The sequence below is a fragment of the Hippocampus guttulatus genome, chromosome 8 (assembly GCF_054856545.1).
Source record: "Hippocampus guttulatus isolate MCC_2025c chromosome 8, RoL_Hgut_1.0, whole genome shotgun sequence".
Taxonomy (NCBI): domain Eukaryota; kingdom Metazoa; phylum Chordata; class Actinopteri; order Syngnathiformes; family Syngnathidae; genus Hippocampus; species Hippocampus guttulatus.
In genome coordinates, this window is record NC_141268.1 from 5,804,256 (window position 1) to 5,829,497 (window position 25,242).

At 41.9% G+C, this 25,242-nt stretch overlaps 2 protein-coding genes across 8 annotated transcripts in view; one reads left to right on the forward strand and one right to left on the reverse strand.

The window, feature by feature from the left end:
• Positions 1-7,451, forward strand: part of slc12a5a (solute carrier family 12 member 5a) — a 191,432-nt gene extending 183,981 nt beyond the window's left edge. For both annotated transcript variants that reach the window (XM_086118447.1, XM_086118448.1), the window contains exon 26: positions 213-7,451. In XM_086118447.1, the coding sequence (XP_085974573.1) occupies positions 213-304 (92 nt within the window). In that variant the 3' untranslated portion in view covers positions 305-7,451. The remainder of the gene's footprint in view (positions 1-212) is intronic.
• On the reverse strand, positions 7,204-24,560 carry ncoa5 (nuclear receptor coactivator 5). 6 transcript variants are annotated; one of them, XM_086118449.1, is made up of 13 exons: positions 24,436-24,560; positions 20,229-20,281; positions 17,954-18,218; positions 17,653-17,760; positions 17,002-17,065; positions 16,343-16,393; positions 12,887-13,138; positions 12,685-12,809; positions 11,490-11,619; positions 11,175-11,377; positions 9,184-9,388; positions 8,617-8,708; positions 7,204-8,539 (listed from the first exon to the last, which is right to left on the reverse strand). In XM_086118449.1, exons 3-13 carry the CDS (start codon positions 18,120-18,122, stop codon positions 7,689-7,691), a joined length of 2,250 nt encoding a protein of 749 aa, XP_085974575.1. In that variant the 5' UTR covers positions 18,123-18,218; positions 20,229-20,281; positions 24,436-24,560; the 3' UTR covers positions 7,204-7,688. The 6 variants fall into 6 exon arrangements, with proteins under 6 accessions (XP_085974575.1, XP_085974578.1, XP_085974577.1 ...); XM_086118452.1 differs by lacking the exon at positions 17,653-17,760; XM_086118451.1 differs by lacking the exon at positions 16,343-16,393.
• Between the last annotated feature and the right edge of the window lie 682 nt (positions 24,561-25,242).

Genomic DNA, 25,242 nt, shown 5'->3' on the forward strand with positions numbered 1-25,242 from the left:
CATTATGCTAATTTATTATGGATGACTGAGATTTCAAACAGCGATGCTGTTTGAAGAAGTTCATGCTATACCAAATGGTTCAGCATTCATTCCTGCAAAACACGTTTAGACGCAACATTGTGATATATCTTTTATATATGGATATAAGTTGACCTGACTTTTAAATTGTTGTTGTGATGCCATATTGAAGTTCCTTGACCTTTCTCAACCAGACATGGAGTTCCTTGAGGTCCTCACTGAAGGTCTCAACCGGGTCCTTCTTGTCCGCGGAGGCGGACGCGAGGTCATCACCATCTACTCCTGAAAAAGCAGAGCCCCACCCCCTCCCATCCCGCCTCCCTCCAACTTGACCATTACCAATCCCCTTCACCGCCCATCAGCCCTGCTCCTGTGTCATCCGTCTCACCCAACTCACTCAAATGCAACTTCATCTTCATGTCGCCCTCACTGTTTAATGGCGTATCATAGCCGACAGGCAGCTCGACTCGGCTTCAGCGCCCTGACGAGCAGAATCATGCCGGGTCAAGCTGTAGACTGTTTTAGTCGCCAGACCTCGATTGGTTCAGTCTTGGTTCACTGAGCCTGGCATCGGCCGTTGGGAGCGTTTGCCGAGCCGCGGTTGCGAATGCATGCAAACTTGTGTTTTCCGTTTAAATCTGTGTCGTTTGCTTACCCAAATTGTGGTGGGGAGGGGGGGCAAAGAAGATTCTTAAAAACGAGTCCCGTTGTCAGGACCCTAGACTGTGGCCAAGACCACCACCAGCCAGGAAAGGGGTCTTCACATACGAATTGTGAAATCTACGCCGGCCGCTTTAGTGCTTATAGCCGTCCTTGTCTTTCTTCAGTGGCTGTTTGCCCCCCCCCCCCGCCTCTCCGTTGCCACATGATGTGCCAAAAACACAAAAAAAGAGGAAAATAAATGTCATTTGTTTCCTCCATTTTCAGTCGCTGAAAATCCAAAAATTAAACATCGATGAGGTTTTTTTTGTTTGACAGAAGAAAAAATTGATGCATTTATTAGACCATAATCCGGGTGATTATAAATTGAAAACAAGGGGAAGTATATCTTCTGTCTCAGATGAAATACATTTAGTCAATTGCACGAGCTCGTCAAACACATTTGACTGATGGATCGCGGTCACAGTCCAGGTTGATTGTGTTGCTTGCAAGGCATTTTCTTCCCCGTTTTTGTTTTGTGTGTGTGTGTCAGAGTAGAAAACAAATTAAATAATCCGTCCCTTTTTCGTGTTCCCAGTGCCAAGTGAATGGTACACGGATCGAAAAAACAAACAAACAAGGATAGCCTTGCTTGCACACAAACTGTGAATAGCATGTTAGCAGCAGGCTAGCGTCACGACGACGAATCACGGGGCGGGGGTAAACACTCACGACCAGCAGCCCTTTGTGTGGATCCCTGTAAATAATGTACAAGCTCCGCGCTTCGTTGGGTATGAGTGTCGTATTTTTTGACATATTCCAAGAAAGAAAAAAACAGAACAAAAGGAGGCTAAACAGTCCTACGCTCAGAGGGAGCCCTTGGAAACGGTGGTTTTAAATGTCTATTTATTTATTTATGGTATTGCCTCCACGTGCACTGCACCTGCACCGTTCATGCAAAAGTGGTATTTTTTCATCTAGAGAAAAAAAAACGTATTTATGTTTATAGACAGAGCTTATCGACAGAGTATGTCATTCACTCGACTACATGTTTCGTGTCGTGGTCTGCCAAATTTGTATGTATATATTATATGTGCCATATGATTTACAGAGTCAAATTCTATTTAATCGGAAAACAAGTCTGCTGACTTTCTTTCAAAAGAAAATAAGGAAAAGAGTTCTGTGTGAATTTTAAAGTGTGGGCTTGGGAAGTAGATGACCGCGTGTTATCTTTTCTCAAACGGGCTGACGAGAGGACAGCGGCTTCTGTAGCAAGGAAACCGACTTTGTCCACCAGAGAGACTTCTATGCAGTAGACGCACCAGTGACATTTTATATACAGAAATATATACAGTACATATTTAATACATATGTATACACGAGCATACAGTACTGCGCGCAAGTCTTAAGCCACCACTAGCTTGGTTGTTTTCTCCACCTTTTTTGACAGTAAAGTGGTGAGATTAGCATTAGCATTTATCCACCTTTAGATTTCACACAGAACCTCGCGGGAGCAGGATATTGCTGCAACTGTGTGCGCTTTGAGCAGGGGGACAACCTTCAACAAACCAGGGTGGGAGATGTGATGTGTTCTCAAGTTCCTATTCACGTGTACTGTTACGGCTCTCGAACTACTTCCGGAGGGAGGAAATTGCAGCTGTTTAACCCTTTCATGCACCAGTCATGGTAACCTGTAACCTGATCATGATAAGCTGTCCACCGTGGTCGCCGCCGGCCCTGAAAGGGTTAACTTTGCTCCCTCATTCCGTTTGTCGGTGGTCCCACCGTCATGACAACAGTCAAAACGATGTTCATCAAAAACAACGTATTTAGTCCTAAAAAGCATATTCAAGTCACTGTGATCTAAGTGGGGAGAGTCTGCTGTCTCAACATTAACACAGATGTTAAATAGAGGAAGTTCAAAACAAAAGAAAATACATTCGATTGAGATTCAGTTAAAATGTATTGCACAAAAAGTTGAAGGCAAACTGTAACATAAATATCGGAAAACAAATCACCCTTGAACTGCAACTGTAATGTCCCTAAGTTAAATACAACTGAACTGTACTGAAGAAATGTGCTGGACTGGATTAAAAATAAATTGAAAGCTGAAGTTTAAGCATATGTAAAGTTCACTGATGAAGCGAATTTGCCAAGAGAAATCAGAAATTGCCCTTCCCCACAAACCAGGAAGTAGCCCCATTGACACCAACTTTTTTCAATCTATTTTGGAAAAAAAAAAAATCATTCTACTGGTGGTTTAAGACTTTAGTGACTAAACCGCTGGATTGTGGTATGAGGTTGAGAAGTGCATCTGGGAACGAACGTGCAATAGCTCACACGAGGACTTGTTTTGTTCATTGTCCTTAAGACATCTATTTTTGTAAACGTCCTCTGTAGAGTCATTACGAATCACTTTATTTGCATTTTAGTTTTTTTTTCTTTTTTTGGTGGGGGTAGTCACTTGCACTTGTCGTAGAATTATAAATAGATACTTTACATATTTATACATTCATACATATGTATAATATGTATGTCTAAAGTATATGAGAATTCAAAACTGAAATTAGTTTATTGAGCTGTCTAAAACAAACAAAACAAAAAGGCTTCTTTTTTGTTTTTTGGTGTTGCTTGAATGTCCAGGACCATTTGTGGTGAATGCTGCTAGTACTGGTAGATGTCTTTGTACTGTATATAAAAACCACATCAACCCCAGGTGGTCATTTCAGAAGTGAAGAACTAAAAAAAATGTGTATAGACAGTACATATCAGCGGAGGCGCTTGACGCGACAGTATTAGAAAAGCTCTACTGATGCAATAGAAACATGCTCCTTTAGCTATCAATAACTTATTCATTGCTTTGGAACTTGCCAAAATGTGACTATAATTTATTAGAAATCTAGGTGAGTAAGTCAAAAACAGAAAAAAATGATTTGTCTGTTTTTTTGGGGGGAGTGGTTTAAGAACATTTGCCTGCATCAACTGAGCCTTTGACAAAGTCTGAAAAGGAGACGCGCATAATGTTTTGGCGTAATCTATTTCCCTATATATATATATATATATATATATATATACATATATATATATATATATATATATATATATATATATAATGTTTTATACTTGCCGTTTGCATGGTATCGTGTGGCGATATTTGTTTTCATGGTTTTTAAAGTGACGATGTGCGCTAAAGACAATGGTGAGGGAGGGGGACGGGCTGCCAAACGACGATCTCGAAAGGTCTTTTGCAAAAAAAAAAAAATAATAATCATAAGGAAAAAAGAAGAGTTCTCTTTACCGTTACTTGTTCTATATTTTGCTTAAAGTAGTATTGTGAAAAAAGTTGATTTTGTTGTTCGAGGCCTCGGGCTGGTCATATGTACATATGAATGAATCACTACAAACACTGTAACTTACTCGTGTTGTCTTTTCTTGTACACTGTTCAATCACTGTGGACTCAAGTTTGGACTTTTGTAAGATGATGTGCAATATTATTTCGCGTTTTGTTTAGTTTTTTTTTTCCTATCCAAGCTCTACTACGTTTGCTTGTTTTCGTCCAAATTGTCAGTCAGCCGCATCCAAAGCGCTCACCTTGAGCACTGTCATCACCTTTCGTGGTGCCAGAGTGCAGTGCAGATGTGAATGCCGCTGTCCAGCAAAAAGCATCTTTTGTTTTCTTATTAAAATGCAAAAGAATATTTTTCGGTTTAGTTAAGGATGAAAAAATATATACAGCAAATGTTCATCTGTCAAACCATTTCTTTTTGCTGACCAATGAAAAGCATGCATCTCCAAATGTCTTCTCTCCCTCAAAAGAGAAAATTGCTTTCTTTGTTGGGTCTTCAGATAAAAATCTTTTTAAAAAAACATCATTTTTGAGGTATGATGATATGTCCAAATATTGTCTTTTTCTATCTCTCGGACTCCAAATTTGGAGTTTTGTATCCAGAAAGCAAGACTTGTTTTGGGGGGTGTTGGGTAAAAAATCTTAGAACAAACTTTGGTTAAACAAGCTTTTCATTGGAAAACCTGTTTTGTCTTTTGATCAAATACTTTTTTGTTGTTGTGTTTGGAATTTAAAAAAAACTGTATTTTGAGTGCATTCTGTGCTTTTCATTTGGAAAATTGTATGTGCTGTATCTTCACTTTTATGAGCTAAAACACAAAAGCACCAACATTTTTTGGGGGGTGGCGGTATGGGGAACATGCAACATAAATCCTTTTGATTGGACAAAACGCCATTGCCTTGACACCTTAGAGCAGGCATGTCCAGCTCCGGGCCTGGAGGGCCGCTGTCCTGCCTCTTGCCTTGCGACACACCTGATTCAGGTGATCAGCTCATCAGCCAGCTCTGAAGCAGCATTAGAACGACCCTGATTATTTGAATCAGGTGTGTTGCTCCTAAGAGAGCTGGAAAGCAGGTAGGACATCGGCCCTTGAGGACCGACTTCGGACACCCCTGCCTGAGAGTGTTACTGTCCGAAGAAAAGCATGCATCTCCACATTTAGTCAGGAAAATTATTTTTGTCAACATTTTGGATAAAACTCATGAAATGTGTTTTTAATTCATTTTGGATATGTTTTCTCAGTTTGCGATGCATGTCGTTGTTGTCCAATCAAAAGCATGTATCCCCAAACAATTATTTTGTTTGTTAAGTGACAAATACATTTCTTTACCTTTTGGAGAATAAAAACACGATGTGGTGATTAAAATGTTTTTAATTGGACTGTCTCGCCATCAGCCGCCGTTCATCCTACACCATCCCCACAAAAACTGCTTGGTACCAAGCTGCAAGTACTACCTGCTCACTTTGGCAAATTTATTTTGAAAAAATCTTGCATGTTCTGGCCATTTTGCTCTCTCTCACGCCAAAATACAAGATTTCCTAACTTACTGAGTTTGTCGTGCTCAAAAATGTTCATCAATCATCCCACAAAGCCCTTCATCCTACTCCTGCCTCCCTCCTCTTCCTTCTGCTCCTCATCCTGTCCAGCTCTGTATTTTAAATGTGACTGCAGTATCATTCCCAAAAGTGATCAAAGAATACAAAACTCGCGCTTCCAACGCTGGGAGCGGCTCTGCTTGGACACCACCAAAACGACAGTTCATTTGGGAACCAGCATCTACACTCACACACACACATACATACCCTCCCCCGCCCGACACCTCCCACGATTCCACCCCAAGCAACAAACTGTAGCATGAGACAAAAAGGCTGCCGGTGATCATTCCTCAAGTCTCCGTCCTTAAATGGATGTCAAGGGCTCTGATTAAATATGAGTGAGCAGGTAGAGGAGCAAAACACCACAAAAACAACACACCTTGCATTGTGGCAAGGAGGTCACCCCCAATCTCATCACCAAAGTACATTACAAAAAAAGAAAAAGAATAAATTGCAGCTGCCGAAGTGCTGCGAGCAGAGCCGCTCTACAGTCACAGTGTAAACATTGTGTGCATGCATGTATGAACATGACAATAATATATTTGAGTGTTAATGCTCTCAAGTGTTTATTTTTTTCCTTTTTCCGGTCGCACGACTATGTATTTCCCACGTCCCCTCGCTATTCCTTTAGAAGTGTTTCCAAATGACGAATATTACTATAGTAGAGTACAAGATTCTATTTTTCATGTATTGTCTGGAGAAAATAACTACCAAAGTATATTTATGTTAACTATATATACATTCATATAAATATATATATATACAGTACATATAAAATAAAACATGACATTGTGCAAATATGTGCTCCAGTGAATTAGATGCAAATATTTTTGGGGGTGAAAAAAAAATGCAACCAAAAGTTGAATAAAGAGCCAAAGTAGCTAGAAAAGCCAATTTTATGATTTGAACAGTTGAGAATATTGTGGAGATATTTTCAGAAACTAATATCAATAAGTTAAACACGTGCGCTAGATCATTCATTTAAATAGGTTTCAAACAGCCAATCCCTGTTTTCTTTCTCTACAAACATTTTTATTTCCAAAATGTAGGTCATTTCTTGAGAAGCTCCAAGCTGTAACAATTGTTTAAGAATACAAAGTCCGCAGATATTTCTCCGACGTCATTTTACTTTTGAATAGAACTACTGAAATGTATCCATTTATTGAGATGACCCCACTGATCGAGATAGGATCAACATTTTGTTAACACTAAAAGGTCAAAGGTATGCTATGCTTAATATCACTCAGCTTTGCCATATGGGTAAAAAAATGCAAAGAGCATTAATGCTAACTTTCTGAATATTGTTTTTTTATATTTGTTGGCAGCTTTGGTACATGCCAATAATGCCGACCTTGTTTTTAATTCACTGGAGTCGTGGGAAACACTATATGGATGCCTGAAATGTAGTGCAGGTTATTATGTATTGCAAACACACAAGTCACCGCGACGAAAGACTTTTGCCATTGAGAACCGGTCATTGTGTGGTAAAGCTGTATCGTTCCTTTCGGTTTTGTGGGGTGTGGTGTGTTTTGCACATGTGCTGGGGTGGAGGGGGCTGGTGGTGGTGAGAGGGTGGGCTACATGTAAATAAATTAAATACAGTGAGTGTGGAAATGTTTATTTTCTGTGTTAGTGGAAGTTAAATATTCAAAGGTTTGAAAAAAATTGGAAAAAAGTCAACATGTAATCTCTATTGTGTTTCATGGTACATTTAAAAAAAACAAAGAGGAAAGAGTAGTTTTATCTTACATTTCAAATGCTTCTCTCTCTATGGCTTCTGGCTATGATACTCATTCTATTTTATAGATTTGTCAGCACAAAATGCAATAAACCAATACCATTTTATTACAGCAGTTGTGTGGTGACATTTTTTGAATGAATACATAAAAAGGAGAAAGAGCAGTCTTTGAACTGAAACATTCACGTGCTGGGAGAAGACCGCAGAATTGTCCTAAAACCAACAGAACATTGACCTCACAAGCATGGGATGTAAATTTTCACAAAGATGTAAAAAAAAAAATAATAATAACAACAACAACAAAAGGTTAAAATCGTTTACAAAACATGTCTATAACGTTTCCTATTACTCAGTAATGTCGAGGGTACATTTGTGTCATCTGGCCCATGTTGGCTGCTGGTCTAACTGGTGGAAGCTGCTGCTGCTGATGTTGTTGTTGTTGGAGGTGCAATTGGGACTGGTGTTGCATTTGTTGTTGTTGTGGCTGCTGCTGCTGTTGCTGTTGTTGTGGCTGCTGCTGTTGTTGTTGAGTTGGCAGGGCGCCGGAGTTCATCAAGTGGTTGAGAGCCGGTCCACTCTGGATGAGAGTGTCCAGAGCTTTCTGGACACTCGGGTTATCAAAATTGATACCAGCGGTAGAGTTGGCGGCTCTCAGACCACCTGCAGAGGCGGCGGCAGAGGCGTTGCGCCCCATGGGGGCACCGTAGCCCTGAGCCGCCGCCCCACCGGGGCGCACCGAACTGTAGTCCTGGGACTGGACGGCGGTAGTAGAGGAGGAGCCTGAAGCGCTTCCCTGCAAGCTCGAGTTGTTTTTGAAAAGACTGAGGATCTTGGCCTGGAGCTCCTGGTTGGGGTTGGTCTGCGTGCTGAGAGGAGTCGACAGTGGTGCCATGTGGGCCGATTGCGCCGCCATGGGGCTGGACTGCACGGCCATGGGGTTGGTCTGAACGGCCATGGGGTTGGACTGAACCGCCATGGGGTTGGACTGAACCGCCATGTGGCTAGACTGCTGTGGTGCCATGAGGCCAGGCTGGGGCGCTATGAGGCCAGAGTGTGGTGCCATGTGGCCGGCCGGTTGTGGCACCGGGCGGGCAGAAAACCCGGGAGGTAATACCGCCGCCGGCGCCACACCTATCGCACTCACCACAGGCAGCCCTGTGGCCGAGGATTGAACCTCAGCAGTGGCGGGAAGGGCCACAGCTGTCCAGAGAGAAAGGTTAGCATGTTAGCATGACCCCGTTGTCCGTTTTGACGGCATGAAGAATGATGAGTTGTACCTGTGTGAGGGTCCGCTGGATTTCGTGTCAGCCGCGCCCGTTTGTCAGTGAGGTACACAATCAGACCATCCAGTTCCTCGGGCGTCAAAAACCTACCAAGCGACAACAAACCCAAGTGTGCCAAAAATAGTAGACCTGTGAACCATCACATTTTGCAGTTTTTTTTGTGCTACCTCTTTAGCACCATCTGGTGGACTCTGGATGGTGGTGTTAAGTTTCATTCATTCACAGTGTTTATTGCAGTCTGCATGTGAGATTCAGATTCAGAAACTGAACTGAGAGATGATGTTTTATTGGCAGCCAAAGTTCAAGTACGCTTCTGATTCTCTCCCAATGCAGCTACCAACAGCCCTCTTAAAATATACAGGGCGTTGACGAGTACACAGTAATAATAATAAATAAAATAAAAATTGAATTGTTGGTAAATTTTGAAAATTATTTTTCAAAATTTACCAACAATTCAAGGGACAACCAGCCTTTTGTAACAATTTGTTCCTAGGTGGGGTAGAGTACATTTTATTCAATAATTTTTCAATCAATGAAGTGAAATTTCGAGCGTTTTCTTACCTGTTCTCTGTGAGCAGCGTGATGGACGTTAGCACGGAGACGGGGTGGCTCTCGCGGTCGGGCTCACGGAGTAGCACGTCGTCGGCCATTTTGGCAGCCTTGCGGGCGATCTCTTCGCGATCCTTCTCGCGGGTCTCCATCTTGTAGGCGTCATAATTGTGGCCGATCAGCATCATGGCGTCCTGCATCGGCATGTTCCGGTGCTCTGTGAACGGTTAAGACAGCCGTGCTTTTTTTTTCCTCCCAACAATTTAAAACAATTATGAGGCGTTTAAATACCATGTCTGATATGCTTATTGAAAAAATAGCCAAAGGATAAAAAAAAAAAAAAAAGTCACACTTCACAGCCTTATTTTCTTTCCTCGCTGGAATCTGCCGGGATTCATGGTGTGGTCCTGTCTCGTGCAAATTATTCAAGATTATCGCCCACATCCTATTTCATTATCTTTCTGGGTCTTAAAAAAAAAAGTCATACAATGCAACGTATTGTATGGGGAGCATCAAAATTCGATTCAAGCTGAAAAGTCCACATCACATCGCCATGTAATACATACTAAGCCATGTGTGGGGGTTGAGTGGTTAACTTTTTTCCCCAAGCCACACAACACGCTAATGAAGCAACAGCCGAAACTGTCAGTCAGGTAAGAGTTTTTCTTTTTACCCCCTGCCCCCTGCAAAAAAATAAACCCAGTCCTTAAATTAACCATAGACAAGATGAATGTCATCTAAGAATCTTCTAAACCTGTTATGCTTACTAGGGATGCGCATGGACAAATTGGTACATAACACACAACATGCAGTTAACGCGCGCACGCAAACACAACAAACAGTTCTGTTGTAGCATAAAATTGTCTCTTATCACAGCACTGTTGCAGTAAATTTGTTGTGACCGTTAATGTTGATGTTAATGTTGCATTCTAAGAAAAAATAAAACTACACTTTCCACATCCTTTTTTATTGTCGTTTTGTTTTTTTTTCATTCAAAAAAATACAATAAGTAAAAGTTTTTACAGAACCCATGGTAATATAATTATTGTATTGATATGCTTATTATTGTATTGATATCTGGCAAAAAGATATGAAACTTTGGCCATATTGCATGGCCCTAGTCATCACCCTTTGGTGTCCAAAGCCCTGCGGCAGATGCCCCAAGACTCCCCCTCCCCAGCACCCAGTCCCCGAGGCCAGGGGCCATGACTGTCAGGCCGGGTAACTGCTGAAGCTCTCATTTACGATTTCATCCCTTGCTACATGAGCATATAAAATTGTAAATACGGTAATACGTATTGTTGTAAAACAACTGTGCATACTGTTTAAAATGTATTTTTATCATTTGGCGATGGCCGGCGGTCAGCTCTGTCTCGCTCACTTAAAACCAGTGAATGGGAGTGTGCAGTGGAGTTACTTGTTACATTAGAACCACTCCGTTATTTTTGAAAAGTGGTTCCATTGTAACCAGACAGCCCCAAAAAAGTGTAATTGAGAAGAGACCACTAATTGTGGAGCAAGGCTGTTTGAGTATGAAACGGGTACAAGTGAAAAGTGGTTCTTGTGAATGCGGTCAATGGGATAAATTGGGAAATTTACCATAATATTTCTCAATTGCCCATCTGTGAAGGGAAAAAGTGCTTTGGGCTTCCAACTTGAAATTGGAAATACATTGGTTCCGCGTGTGTATTTCAAACTTCCATTCCTGCGACGGTGAGAACTCAAATTTGCAAGTTGAAACATGTCACAGTCTATAAATAAATTACACTGACGCAGTAAGAAAGTAAAAATTACGTTATTATTTAAAAAACACTTACTGTATTAGCCATTTATAAAAACAAAACAAAAAAAAGAAAAACAGTTCAGTGGTACCTGAGCATATCTTTGCACACTATGTTGGGATAGTCATAAATCTCTGGATACTAGATAACAGCATATAAAGTCGGTTCTGCATTGAAATTTGTGTATAGTGCATGTTACTAAATATAGCATAGTTAAGTTACCTTGAGGCGTGCCAAACAGGATGTTGACCGTGCAGGATCGGTGCACCTGATGCTGCTGGGTAATGATGATGGCAAACGGAGTGCGAGCGCGGCCCACATCCTCCAGGGCCTGAGTCAGGGACACCTCGGTGTTGAGGAAGATCAGGTCCACTACCATGCCCAAGTCATGGACTTTGCGCCCGACCGTCTCAGCATACTCCCTGCTGTGGGTTAAACAAACCCACGCACACACGAATTGAAAAAACACGAAAAGACTAGTGCTCGGACTTCTTGACTTGGAATTGATGTTTTCAGAGGAAGAGAGCGCCGCCTTACTTCTGTGCCTTGTTGACGACGATCACAGAGCAGTCAACAGGGCGTTCGGTGTCATGGCGGCGCTGCAGTTCTTCATAGTACTGTCGATAGAGCTCATTACGCCGCCGCTCCTCCAGACGGGCGCGGTCATCTGTTGTTGACGACAAAGAGGCTAGCATTCAGCATCTTTTTAGGTTCAAAAAGCACCATGTGAAGTCAACTCGCTCTCAGTACGCAATCGGTCACTCCCGTTCTCGAATGCGCAATTTATCTGGCACGCATGTTGTGGCTGGATTTACTGTGTATGGTTAAAGTTAAAAAAAAAAAAAATCTTTGCTCTCAAGTGGCACAAACTAACGTGGTGGTGTGAGCCGAGGAAGAAACCAGCCCTGGACATGTGCCACCGGACAGCCAAAGGAGCAAAGACTTCTGGAGTTTCCACAAACACCTGTTTATTAAATATAAATAAACAGTTCCTCCGCTTCATCGCAAGACCTCATGAGCACAGCACTCAAGTACACGGTCAATGGAAGCCTGATGTCATTGAAATGCCAATTGATAAGGTCTATGCACCCACTGTAAAGTACATCTTAAGTCTAGACAATTAAATGTACTCAAATTATGGTACATGAGAGATATGGCGCTCATTCCCGAAGCAAAATAATTGCCAACAGTGGCCAGTGGAGAAATGCCAACATGACCCACGTTTAAACCAACAGGAGAAGAGTCGGCGGAGACCAACTACAGTATATACTAATGCGTACTGTTTTGTATTTGTTCATGGCATGTATTTCTTTACCTCTATTGTGAATGGCTCTTGTCGAGTTAGTGGTCGAAATTTGTTTCACTTGTGTCGTCATTGCAAACAAGGCCATAATGTCTAAGTGTACCCAAAAAAAAAAAAGAAAAGATGCATTCAATTGAAAATTGGGACCTACAGAGTAAAAGCAGCTACATTTATAATACTGAACAGTCAAATCCATTATTTCAGATTTTTTTTCCTGCCCAATTGACTCATTGGTCCATACAAGAATTAACGTTTGGTTGTCGGACATTTAAGTGAGTGCTGCTTTTCTTTTTTGGCATATCGTGCCTGTAACCTCCCAAATAGCAGCTAAAGCGCACAATTGGCCATGGTGGATTAAAACAAGGAATGCATGGTAGCCTTGATGGAGTTTGGAAATGTCCCATCACTTGAAACACAGGGATGACATACCTTCAGCCTCACGCCTCCCATTCCATGGGTCTTTGTACTGGTCCCTGTACGGGTCATCCTTCCTTCTGGCAAAGTAGTCATCTGCGGGATTTCCACCACGGTAGTAACGGTCATATTCCTCTCTGCTGTATCAAAACATTTAAGAGGGATTCAGCACAAAAGTCTTTCATGTGGTTGGTTCCAGCTGCAATGCAGACTTTACTTGTAGCCAGGATCTCTCGGCCCGCCTCTCAGGTCCTTGTCTCGGTTCTCCGAACCGCGGTAGCGGTACTCATGGTCGCGAGGATGGCTTCCTGTTCTTTGCTCTCGGCCGGAATCTCTAACAGGGTCCCTCCCGTCACGGGAATCACGATCTCGAGGTTCACGTGCATCGCGATCTCGGTTATCACGGGGAAACACTGGTGAGCGGGACCGAGGTCGGGGATCCTTGCCGTCCCCGTAACCGCCATATGGCCTGAGTAAGAAGGCAAAAGTAGTGAGATGGTACATTCTGTAGCTTCTTTTACAATATCATGGATGCCTCAAATACAAGCTTTAATATGACAACGAATAGTTGAAATGTACATCTGGGCCAAATAAATGCAGTCCGGGAGACTCCAGTGTTTCTTTCAACAAGTCCTTGTTCCAAATGGTCTTAAAACCAGCGCTAAAAACAAAAATCCACATTTTAATTGTAGTTCATTCAGGATATTTCAGTGTCATTTCCCCAAAAGTCACACCAATGCTGTAAATAAGCAGTCACACATTCAGAAAGGCAAATAAAATAATTCCTCAAACGTAATGTGAGGAATAAATGAAAGAAATATGCAAAATTGCCCTAGAACGTTATACTTCCTGAAATAATTCCTACAAGGTCCCAATGGGCGGAAACGGTTGTCAAAATTGAGGCTGGGGTAAAATATGCAAAGTCTGCTCATGTGACAAATGACCGATACGCATCAAAGTGGATGAGGCGTGTGAGAACTTCCATGATTGGTGTTACAAAAGTTAAAACCCAATCTTCAGACTACAAGCTTTCCCTCGATGTGTGCCAGATGATATCCCAGTAAAACGAGATCCTGCGGCGTTGGCTTTGTTGGGCGTGCGGCAAGAGACCAGAGGTGAGGCAGAACAACAAGCCTCCTCAGTTTCCGGCTGAAGAAAAACGCTGTCCTTGAGCAACCTCCCCACTCACCTGACCTGGGTCCATATGATTTTCTCCCTTTCGCCAAACTTCAAGGGGGTCATCGAGGGTACGATTTCAAGACGAGTACGACAGATCTGCCCAAGATCCCGGAAGTATCCTTCCAGGAGTGCACGAAAATGTACCTGTTGTGATACCAGTCTAGGAAATTCTGACAGATGTGTCATAAGCAAGCTGTAGAAACTCTTTAGATCAGGGGTCCCCAACCGCCGGGCCATTTGGAGCCGGGCCGCACAGAAAGAATAAATAACATTCCTACCATTTTATTCATTTCAGAATCAGTTGTTTTATTTTGAAAAATTATCGGATTCTCTGTTATATCAGTCTACAGTATGTCACACTTGACGCAGGTGAATGCGCGCTTCTTGGTCACGTGATGGGAAATGAAACCCAGGAGCTAGCAAATGGATAAAAAACAAATGTCGTTGAAAAGTTTTTTCGGGAAGGGTAAAAAGGCCCAGCCAGGAGACAGAAGAGGAGCCTATGACTTTCAATAAAGAGACAATTAATTCATTACAATGAATAAACAGTATCAGGAGTCCCATTTCAAATACGGCTTTATCCCAATGGGAGATTCACACGCACCAAGCCTACTCTGCATAATCAGGGATGGCAATGGCTAGTGATGAAAAAAGCGGAAAGGGGCGTGGCCTGTACGGGGCGACCAATCACAACAAGTAAGACATTATACACGTCCAATCGGAAGATGGAAAGACTGATCGGGAGAGCTCGTGAAAACTCGACGATAAGGTACCTGACCCCCCTAAAATTTTCTCAACGGATTTAGACGATTCACAAAAACGATCAATTTAAGAAATAAAACGGCGGATTTCCACGTATTCGCGGAAAATTGCCATCCCTGCATAATAAGCGGCGATGGTGAGTCGTATTTTGCATGCACTTTTTATTTGCGGCGTATCTTATTTTGAAGGCACATTTAAACGTTACCATAGCGACCAGAGGACGTTCCTCGTGTCATGATTCGTGTTTATTATGTTTTGAAAATACCTCACTTTTCATGCAGGTCATATCATATTATATTGTTGTCCCCGGTCCCTGAAAATATTGTCTGACATGAAACCGGTCCGTGGGGCAAAAAAGGTTGGGGACCTCTGCTTTAAATGATTTTGTCAAAGCTCACTTTGAGATAAAATACTGGCCCAGGATCAAAACTGAATTTCTTGGCACTGCATCTTTAATTTTACTTCTGAATAGGTGTTGGGATCTACCAAAATGTGTTCAATATTTGCTTCTTAAAAAGCGGATTCAAAAGTGGTCACCAAGTCTGAGCCATCACGCGGATGCTCGTGCAAGTACAGAAGACCAAAAATAAACCCAGGGTTAAGCAGAATAACACCAATACTTGATACCATGTTTGTAGCATATACAGGAGATTCTCTTCCAACAGAGTTTTGTTCACAGGGCCGCCACATAACCCAAATTCATTAACAAGTCCGTAAGTACGAAACAAACAAAACACGATGCAAAGTGATGAACACAGCGGTGAGTGCGCGCGCCTTCTCGTGCTGTGTCAACGCGTATTCGTACGGTACACCCCGTTCTGAACCGCAAAATGTTGAACGTCAGGACTGTCGTAACCGAGAACCCGCTGCAGTTGGTATGCAAATTGCTGGATGCAGCAGATGGAGAGAAATTTCTTTCATGCCGGCATATTGAATGGCAGGTCACATGATGGATAATAAGTTTATTTTAACACAGCGCAGCCTGTCAAGAGACAAGTTCATTACTGAAGGCAGTAGAAATTTTATTCACAGAAAATGAGCAACTTGTCACGCTCAGAGACTGTAGTCGAAACCAATTTTAGTGGTTGGCTGAAAACAATTATCTGAGAATTTTTCTTGACTCACTGCAGGGCTCCGGACCAACAGTGGCCCTTCACCTGAAATTTGGGGTGCATAAGCAGAAAATTTGGGGGCACAAACTGAAAGTTGACTGACAAGGTAAATATTCACTCAACTAATTTTCTCTCTACAGTATTACTAATTAATGGGCTGTAGGGGGGAAGAGTAGAAGTTTGTCAGCAACAAATAAATATTCCAAGAATGGTAATTACAATATATTGACAACATTTTAGTTGTCCTGTCTCAAATTTTAGGAGCAAAACGCCACGATTTCGGGGCAGCTTGGAGGACTGCACAGGGATGTCTTTGGATTCCGTCCCCCCCCTTCAGCTTTCCTTTGCTATTTGAGCAAAAATGATCCAGTTACTTTGGGGAGGGTTCTTAAAATTCTCAAACTACTTTGGAAAGGTGTCTTGATGCAACCTTTAACACACTTTCCTCTGGATACACCTGACCAACATTTATGAAAAATTGCAGGCCACCGCTAAAGTTTACTGCTGTTTTATGCTAGCGGCTTTTTTAATACCTGTCGTCACATTATGACGATGGTTGGGAAATGTGGAGTCAGATTTATTTTCGGACAGCGCTTTCTTTCATGTTTGAAATGAAGTACCTTTTCGCCTTGCTTGACCTGTTGACATTTTCCACACCGATTGAAGAAAATCTGTACAAAAGGTTAGGACGCAAGCGCTCAGTTGATACAGGAAGAGGCCAGAAAGTATAGAAGTAAGGGTCAATCCTCATCATTTTTATGTCTCATAAGGATGGGAAAAATCTCTGAATGTTCTTCACACCTGTTTTGACAAAAAATGCAGTACGGAGCAGTATGCTGCCTGGAGGGGTTTTGCCCAAGCGTCAATGTACCAGTATCTGACCTTCTCGTAGCTGCTGACATCAAGAAGTTACCCACTCTATTTTGTCTCACTTTAATTCTGAACTATGTATTATTCGACAGATCTATGATAGATAACATCCCTCATTAAAAACTGTAAATGGAGCAGTCAGAACAAAATGAGAGGCTAAAAAGATGTGAATATGAAGACAAATATTGACATTCCCTTATAAGGTTTATTTTTTTTACTTGTTGAAATTCCTGTTTGTGAAATAATGGAAATAACTTCCAAAATACTGGCTTGCACACCTCTATAAAAGCTTACATATGTCCATCAGCCATAACCATTGAAGGTTTAAAATCTCGTTTAAGTTGTTGGTTTTTGACCGGCTGCTTTGGAGGCGATGGTAGGTCTTCCCACCGAATTTGTGTTACTTTACCTGCGTGGAGGGCTCTGCTGGGAATGAGGTTTAGCGGACCGTCGCTCCACTGCCATATTTACATCTGAAAATAAATCAATCCAAACGTTGAACAAAAAAAACAATGGCAAGTCAATCAGATAATGCGCAGAACGGACGGAAATTGGCCACGTCAAAGAAATTCCCACGGTCCAAAATGAAAATGCGCTCCATTACTCCAAACTTGGGCTTCCTTATTGGACGAGAGGTCAAAAATGCAGCGCAAGGAGTTGAAATGACGAGGAGAAAATTCTTTTCCGTCGACAAGTTGGTGGCGTGGCAGATTTCGACGACGCATTAAGGCCATTCCGAAGTAAATGCAAAGACAATTGTGGGAAATTAAACTAATTGTACAAATATGTTTATTTAGTGTGTATGCTGATCATTCAAAATGTCTTCAACAAGTTTCCATGCAGAGAAGGCAAAAAACATGGGAAGGAATGATGTCATAATCTATTATACATCCTAGTGCTGTATTTGACTTCATAAAGCCAACTTTGATCACCCAAAACAGAAGATAATTTGTATTTAGTCCAGTTATTTCATGTAGTAGCATCTTTTTTTTTTTAATTCTGCTTGTTACACAGCTTATGCATAAGAAGTATCGTCATACTTGGTGCAGTCAAGGCTTACCTATTTTATAACCTTTATAAATTCGACCCTTTTGGGCCAGCTTTGCAGCTTCAGCTTCCTCTACACGCTCAAATTGTACAAATCCATATCCACGTAACAGGGAAACGCCTGAAAAAGGGACATTTTAAATGGTACAAAGAAACACTGTAGTGGATACCTACCCACTTAGTCAAGCACTGATGCAATAAAGTTACAGGGTTACATGCTTAGAAGTCAAAGGTAAATGAAAGCTGCAAATTAGATAAGACAATTATCTAGAATTCTTGTGAATTTTGTTGCTCATGATGAAGTATTTACTGACCAAGTATCTTTCCATACGGACTGAAAAGAGTTTCCAAATCCTTCTTATCCATGTCGGATGTCGGCAAATTCCCAACAAAAATCCTTCGCTCCATTTCCCGGGGATCGGTACTGCTACAGGTGCGTGAGAACTGCACCGGCGATGGACTCCGGCTTCTTCGGCGAGACATGACTTGATCCCAAGGTTTTGCGGATTCGTTCCTCGTATGTTCGGAAATGCTCGGAAATGTTTAGTATTGAGCGGATGGATACAAGCATCCACGATCCTGAAACATGTCAATGGGGTGACAGAAGAGATTAAAATTTCTCTGTAGGATGAAAAATTGTAAACGGAGCAAAGACGGAGCGTATTGGAAATGGGGAAATTCAAACGGCGCAGGAAACTTGTCAGCGATTCGGAAATTCTTGAGCAAATAGCGGCCGGGCACATTTCGTTAAAAAACACGATTTGTATATTTGTATCCATGGTTTGAATTTGATGCAACAAACGATTGGGACAATGAAACGGCTGGGATTGTTTTCGTTGGTTTTATTGATGGCCGCACAAGTTCACCAACAAGGTTCCCCACAGCAATTTGTATGGGGGGCATTTCGCACTGGTGGCAAAACGGAGATCTGGATCCATGTCGTCCCAATTAAAAATGTGTGAGGCCTCAGTCTAATACAGTGTTTCTCAAATAGTGGGGCGTGCCCCGCTGGGGGGGCGAGGCTCTGTCAAGGGGGGCGCGTTTGACCTCGGAGAACATGCTTTTTTATTTAGATTTTCTTTTTACTGTCCTTGAAAAAAGTGCAGTTGCACCTCTACTACGTTAGGGGGCAGTGGCGTTCTCATTGTCAGAGTTTGCGCAGGGAGCATTCGAAGGGAGGAAATATGACGAGGCGTATGTAGCGCTTGGCTTCACTGTGACGAAGGTGGCAGACGCGGAAAGATCAGTGTGCTTACTGTGTCTAAAAATGTTGGTAGCGGACAGCATGAAGCCAAATAAATTAAGGCGTCACTTAAAGACATTACACCCCAATCACGCTGATAAGCCCCTTGTTTTTTTTCAGCGAAACCATGCCGAATATTGCCAACAATCATGACGCTTTGTGACTGCTACTTTAGTAAACTAAAATACAGGCCCCGGCTACACATTGAGCAGGAGCCGAGAGTTGCTGTGTCCTGCTTCAACCTCGCTTCGAAAAGCTGTGCATTGCAAAACGTGCTCATTTGCAGCCATTGATCCAGACATCATCTTTGATTTAAAAAAAAAATCACCACACATTATTTTATATATTTTTGTTTTGCAGGTTAAAGTTTTTTTAATATTGTGCTCCTGAGTTAATGTTGGTGATCAGTTTGAATGCATTATTATTTATTGATTTTATGTAATTTTGTACTTATAACAATTTTATAGACACATTATACTATTTATAGTCGCGCGGGAGGGTGAGATGTTTTCTTCTTCCTGGGGGGGGGGGGGGGCATGACAGAAAATAATTGAGAAGCACTGGTCTAATATTATAAAACAGTTGAGTAGAGAGTGTCCTTTGGTTTACGACTGACATATATGGCAGCTACGCAAGTCAGAACACGCCAAAGTCCATCACTACCCCATGCTAACGTAGTAAAGCCATAATAAATATTTGTATGAAAGACACTTCTAGGGTAAGAAAATAAACCAGTCAAATGGGAAAAAAACAGGAAAAGCAGGAGAGCATGCCTTCTTGCATTTATGCATTCTTTAGTCACTGGGCAAACTAGTTCATTCAGCGCCATTCTTAACCTCAAGACCGAGAACCCCCTACACAATGAGAGAACGTTGGTCTTGGCAAAGGCACATCCCAATATGGGAATAAAACAAATAAAATAAAGGCACACCATTCATCGCCTGTTCAGTCTGATGAGCCCATGTGAAAATGTATCAACTCTTACTGACCAAAACGACATCAAGTATTTGAATGCTGTAAAAATCAAGATCTGAGACGGCATAATCGACACATTAATGGATGCTTCCTTGTTCTCCTTTGGCAAGCCCTCCTCACCAATGGTAAATCAAATGCAAATGTCTTTGAGGAATCATTATTTTGGAGAAATGAAATAGTTTTGAAAAATACCGAAACCAAAAGGCTCCTTAAGTGTCTTGCCATCAGGCAAACGTCTGCATTTGAAAGATGTTGATGGCCCGACGGAAATTGTTTCATCCAAAGAAAATTGAAGGCTTCACATACAAAAATTGGCAGGCAAAATATTATTGTAGGAGGTAAAACTGTTTAGCAAACAGCCTCGTAAATACCTTGGAGCAATCTGGGAGTTGAGGATGGTGGTTCCAATCAATTTGACCAATGTCTGAAAGAGATGACAAACAATTGTATGAGAGGACATGTTTCAGGAAACCTGGGTTTGGCCATATCCCGTGCTGATGACCGCGACATTGTGAATAATGCCCCGAGACACTGGTTGATGAATGCCACTCAACTCCAGGCACGTTTAAGGGAGGTGAGAGGCACCCAAGTGTCACGTCAGACCAATGGAAACCTTTTATATCGGTGTGGTCTGCGAGCAAGACAATCCACAAGATTACCTTACCACACCACCGGGCACAGGCATCATCGACTTGCATGGGTCAAAGAGCATTTTACACTTAACGAGGGACCAGTGGGCCTCAGTGCTGTTCTCTAATGAAAGTCCATTCACGTTGAAATGATGGTCGCCAGCGATGTTGGAGACATCAAGGAGAGCACTTCGCATCAGCCAGTGTTGACACCGTACGAGGTTTTGGTGTTACAGTGTGGGCAGGTGTGTACAGTCGGGACAGACTGCCCTACACTTTGTGAATGGTACAGTGACAAACTCAAATTACCCAGATAACATTATTAATCCAGTGAGTAATATTAACAGTGTGTTGTTGCTGAGTTTTGTATTTATTAGAGCTGTCAAACGATTAAAATATTTAAGGCCAAACAAAAAAGATAGTATGTTTCCGGTAACATGAAATTTCAGCATAGGGTCGGTAGGCCGGACAAAGTTTACTTTATTTTTTATCTTTTTTTTTCCATCAAAAATGTAAACAAAATAACCATAAAACATAAAACAAGAAGACATTGAACCCGCCGCTATCCTTAGTTTACTCCCAGGCTCAGGAATCGGGGGGCTGGGGCGCGCCGCCGCCGACGTCCTCCTCCGCCCTCGGTGTTTACTCTGCCCATGGTGTTCATCAAATAGTTCACTGATTTTTTTCGATACATCAATGGATGCTATTTTCTTAACATTACGGTGCGAGCATGCAACTGTAACACAGAAAACGCGGTTTAAACTGTCGTCGCAGATCGTGGCCGCCGCCATGTTTCAATGTTGTTGACAGACGACAGGGCAACCGACGCACGCGCTCAACTTTAATATCGCGAGAGTTTGCACCGATGTAAACCCTCTACACAAAAATGGAGAGGGTTGTTTGAAAAAAATGCCGACCGTAAAGTTTTTTTTCGACGTAGAAATTCTCGGTCGGTCAGGTTACCGGAAACACACTACTTTTTTTTTTCTACGCCTAATCTAATTAAAAATGCAACTGTCATAATTAACTCATGTTCGTCTCTGTGTGCCCTGCGATTGGCTGGCAACTGATTCAGGGTGTCCCCCGCCTACTGCCCGGAGACGGCTGGGATAGGCTCCAGCATCCCCCGCGACCCTAGTGAGGATCAAGCGGTTCGGAAAATGGATGGATAATTAACTCAAATTAATTGAAAATTAATCGTGATTACTCACGCATTTTTTATCATTTCTGAATTTCCTTTTATATTTTTTTGTCCTATTTTTCCCCCATTTTAATGCTCTCATCAACATGGAAACATGAATCAGTTTTCTATGTGCAAAATGCAAATATTTACTGAAATAACAATTTCGATTTTCAATTTTGCATCAACATTTTTCACTTGGAGCAGTTATTCACACATAATCTCTCACACAATATTACTGTCCATCAACAACAGTGAAAAAAATACTTTGTCACACAACAGCTGCTTTAACAGCTCTTTTTATGGAATCAAAACAGAGCAATATAAAATTATAAAGTGCACATCTAAGGTAAACTAGTACTCAGCCTATAGTGGATTTAAGCCATGGTTGCATACTTCGTTTTTCTCAAGCTTGCTTTGAACACAGCAGTTGTATGTTGATTCTGTTGGTCCTTCTTGCGCGGAAGTCTCTCTATGGTTATGGTTTTGTGTAGACATTATTTCGGACGACTACACTTGGTTCGATGACAACACTGGAGACGTTTAATTTTCAGTGTGGTCGCTAGGTCGCTACCACTGCACCGCTGAACTCTCGACGTGCCTCAGCGCACCGTCGCTGTCAGACGAACACAGAGAAGCTTCACTCCCATTATTTATATGGACACGGAACACGGTAACCTTCCACACAAAATTGTTCCAAAGAAGTAACAATCGTGTCAGTGGCATACATCGAACTCAACAGAATGCCTGCTCTTTATTCACCAGAGGCTCATCAACCTAGTCTCTTATTTCTCTCCCGAAATAGTGTCTTCTCCCGCTTGGTGTACCATAGCCTTCTCATACAATTTCTGTTCATAGCTTGTAATGGAAGCTCTCGCTGGCAATCTGTAGTGGAGTCTTAGATGCAATGCGAATGATTTCAACTTGAGTCGAGCTGTGGACAATGTTGACAGGCTTGTATGCAGTGGCCATACATTTAGCTATGGCTTCAGCAAATTTGTTCTTCGTCGTGTCATCCATTTTCTTCGCTTTGAAATGATCCATAGCTGAGACGAGGGGGTGGAGTACTCACGTCAGCTGTGTGCTTGGCCATTAAGTGGTATTTCAGACTCTACGTGCTATGATGATAGCTCAGTTTACGACTGCAAAACATACAGGTAACTTTGGTCTTGTCAGTGGAACAATCCGGCAACTTTTTAAAAGTAAACTTTCCATTCATAAACTCTTTAAGTATCCGTTTTCAGTGTCTCGCGCTGCCGTGGCCGGCAAAACAAACATGTGCGTGGACCAGTGCAGCGTGCTTGTTGTTTTGTTTCTGGTTTATTTATAAAGCAACGTAACATCTGCTGTGACGTGTGCCGCGTTAATCTCGCGAGAAAAAAATTAATCCCGTTAAAATTCATTTAAATTAATGCCGATAATAACGCGCTAAACTGACAGCTCTAGTATTAATTAAACCGTTATTTATTATTTATTTTTTTACGAAATGTATTAAGGAGTGTCACCCAAATTTCGTTGTATATAATACAATGACAATAAAGGTGATTCTGATTGTGCCCCTACATGAACAACACAGGCCTAATTTCATCTTCATGGACAATGCTCAAGTTCATCGAGGTTGCATTATGAGAGAACAGCTGTTGGAGACTGGTATACCTCAAATGGAATCCTATTGAAAAACCTGTGGGATCAGCTGACTCGCCATGTAGAGGCTCGAAACTCAGAACCTCAAAGACCTGACGGCTGGCCTTCAAGAAGAGTGGGATGACATGCCTCAGCCGACAATAAATCGACTTGTGAACAACATGAGTGCACCCCTCTAATAAATGTCCTACTTTCATGATATCGCTGTAACGTGAACTTTTTATATTTTCCATTAATTTCATCTGAAAGGCAAAAATCCCTAACTTTTTGGGAGTAGTTATATCAATGTTGACTGATAATTACTTACATTATGACATACTTTTCAGCCATATCACCCAGCCTTAGGGGCCACATTTAATGCATACTAGCCAAGTTTTTTTTTTTTTTTGCCTTTAGTAAAGTGTTAAGAAATACACTTTGAACACATACGAATGTGTTGTTACGAATATGTTATGCCCATATTTTCAATTATAAATAGCAAGTGCTTAATTATTAAATCGAATTAAAGTGGGTTGATTGACTTCGGGACAACTTTATCTTTGGCCATCCTTCATACCGCTCATAACCGTTAGGCGGCGTACTTGCAACGACAACCAGAGTTTACGCGATACAACGACGAACTGTGGCGTATAAACCAGCGTTCAAATCACGTTTTCGTCAGTATATTCCCCCACACAATTGCACTAACCGACACAAGCACCCTTTTGTAAGGCGATTATCGTCTCTAGTCATCAAATGTTGGTTCAAATCAAGCGGGAAATTACTGTATTTTGCGCCCCTGCATGCCTGGTTCGACGCGACTGTGAAAAAGACAATATGGAGTCCGCCGCCAAAGGAGGCGAAAGCCCCAGTTAACGGCTAAAGTTGGAGCGGCGGGGGCAATATGAACCCCAAAAGAGCAAACCAAAATCGTTTTCCGTGATTAACGAGCATATCCAGTCGCATACTTAATCGTACCTCACGTCCTCTTTCGTACATATCTCCGGTCGCTGTCGTACGTCCATTACTGTTTTAGCCATTAGCTGTTAGGTTAGCTCACATGCAAAAGAATCGGTGTGAGCTTTTTCTTTAAAGTATAGAGAAACCACGTTTGTTTTAGGACATCAAAACTGAGTTCGTAGTTACCTTCAAAAGAGAATATGATCTGGTTTTATCCCGTCAAGTCTACCACTTCGTTGTCTTCATACAAAGTCGACCCCCCTCGTTCTTCTTCTTTAAGCTTTGTAGGACAGATGAATGCGTATCTGTATTTCCGCTACACTCCTTTGCTCGGTGCCGCCGCCCGCAGGTTGGATGGATATGTAACACATTCGGGTAGCATTTATTTTGAATGCATGGATGGATGGATATTTTTGTGAAGGTACTGAAAGATGGAAATGTGTTAAGTTTAAAAGATGAGGTGCAGAGAAGGTTTTCACCTTTGTGAATATTGGGGAAAATGATAAGTGCAAAGAAGGTACTGGGCAAGAGCGGGGTGGTACAAGGAGTTATGAAAGGGATTCCGGTGGATGAAGATTTGGAATGGAGGCCAAAAGATTACAGTAATTTGATCAGTGAATGGATAGTGGCGCAATCGATTGCCAGTTCTGCTGATATTTCAGGGGGAGATGTTCCCTGAGAAAATATGTATTGGATGTCTGAGTTTTTCTGATGAGACCTTATGTTCTGCCGCTACGGAGCCCCTAAGGGGACATGGAAGGAAAAAAAAAACTTTGCGAGATCTCGCAAAGTTTTTTTTCCCTTCCATGTCCCCTTAGGGGCTCCGTAGTATGCCGCCTCTTAGATGCATGCGTCTGGTGTAAAAAAAAAAAAAAAAGAAAAAAGGGGGGGGGGGGTTCCGCATGCCACAAAAGTTACACAGGCACACCCCAAATATGACACTTTCCTCCAAAAAAATCCAATCACTACAATATACACATTCATCACTTTATA

Coding starts and splice junctions, on each gene's coding strand:
- ncoa5 (XM_086118449.1), bottom strand. CDS start 18,122: ATGTCTCGCCGAAGAAGCCGGAGTCCATCGCCGGTGCAGTTCTCACGC. Junction 16,394..17,001: donor CAGCAGAGCCCTCCACGCAG/GTAAAGTAACAC, acceptor CCTTTTGTACAG/ATTTTCTTCAATCGGTGTGG. Junction 11,620..12,684: donor TGGGAGGCGTGAGGCTGAAG/GTATGTCATCCC, acceptor CGTCAACAACAG/ATGACCGCGCCCGTCTGGAG.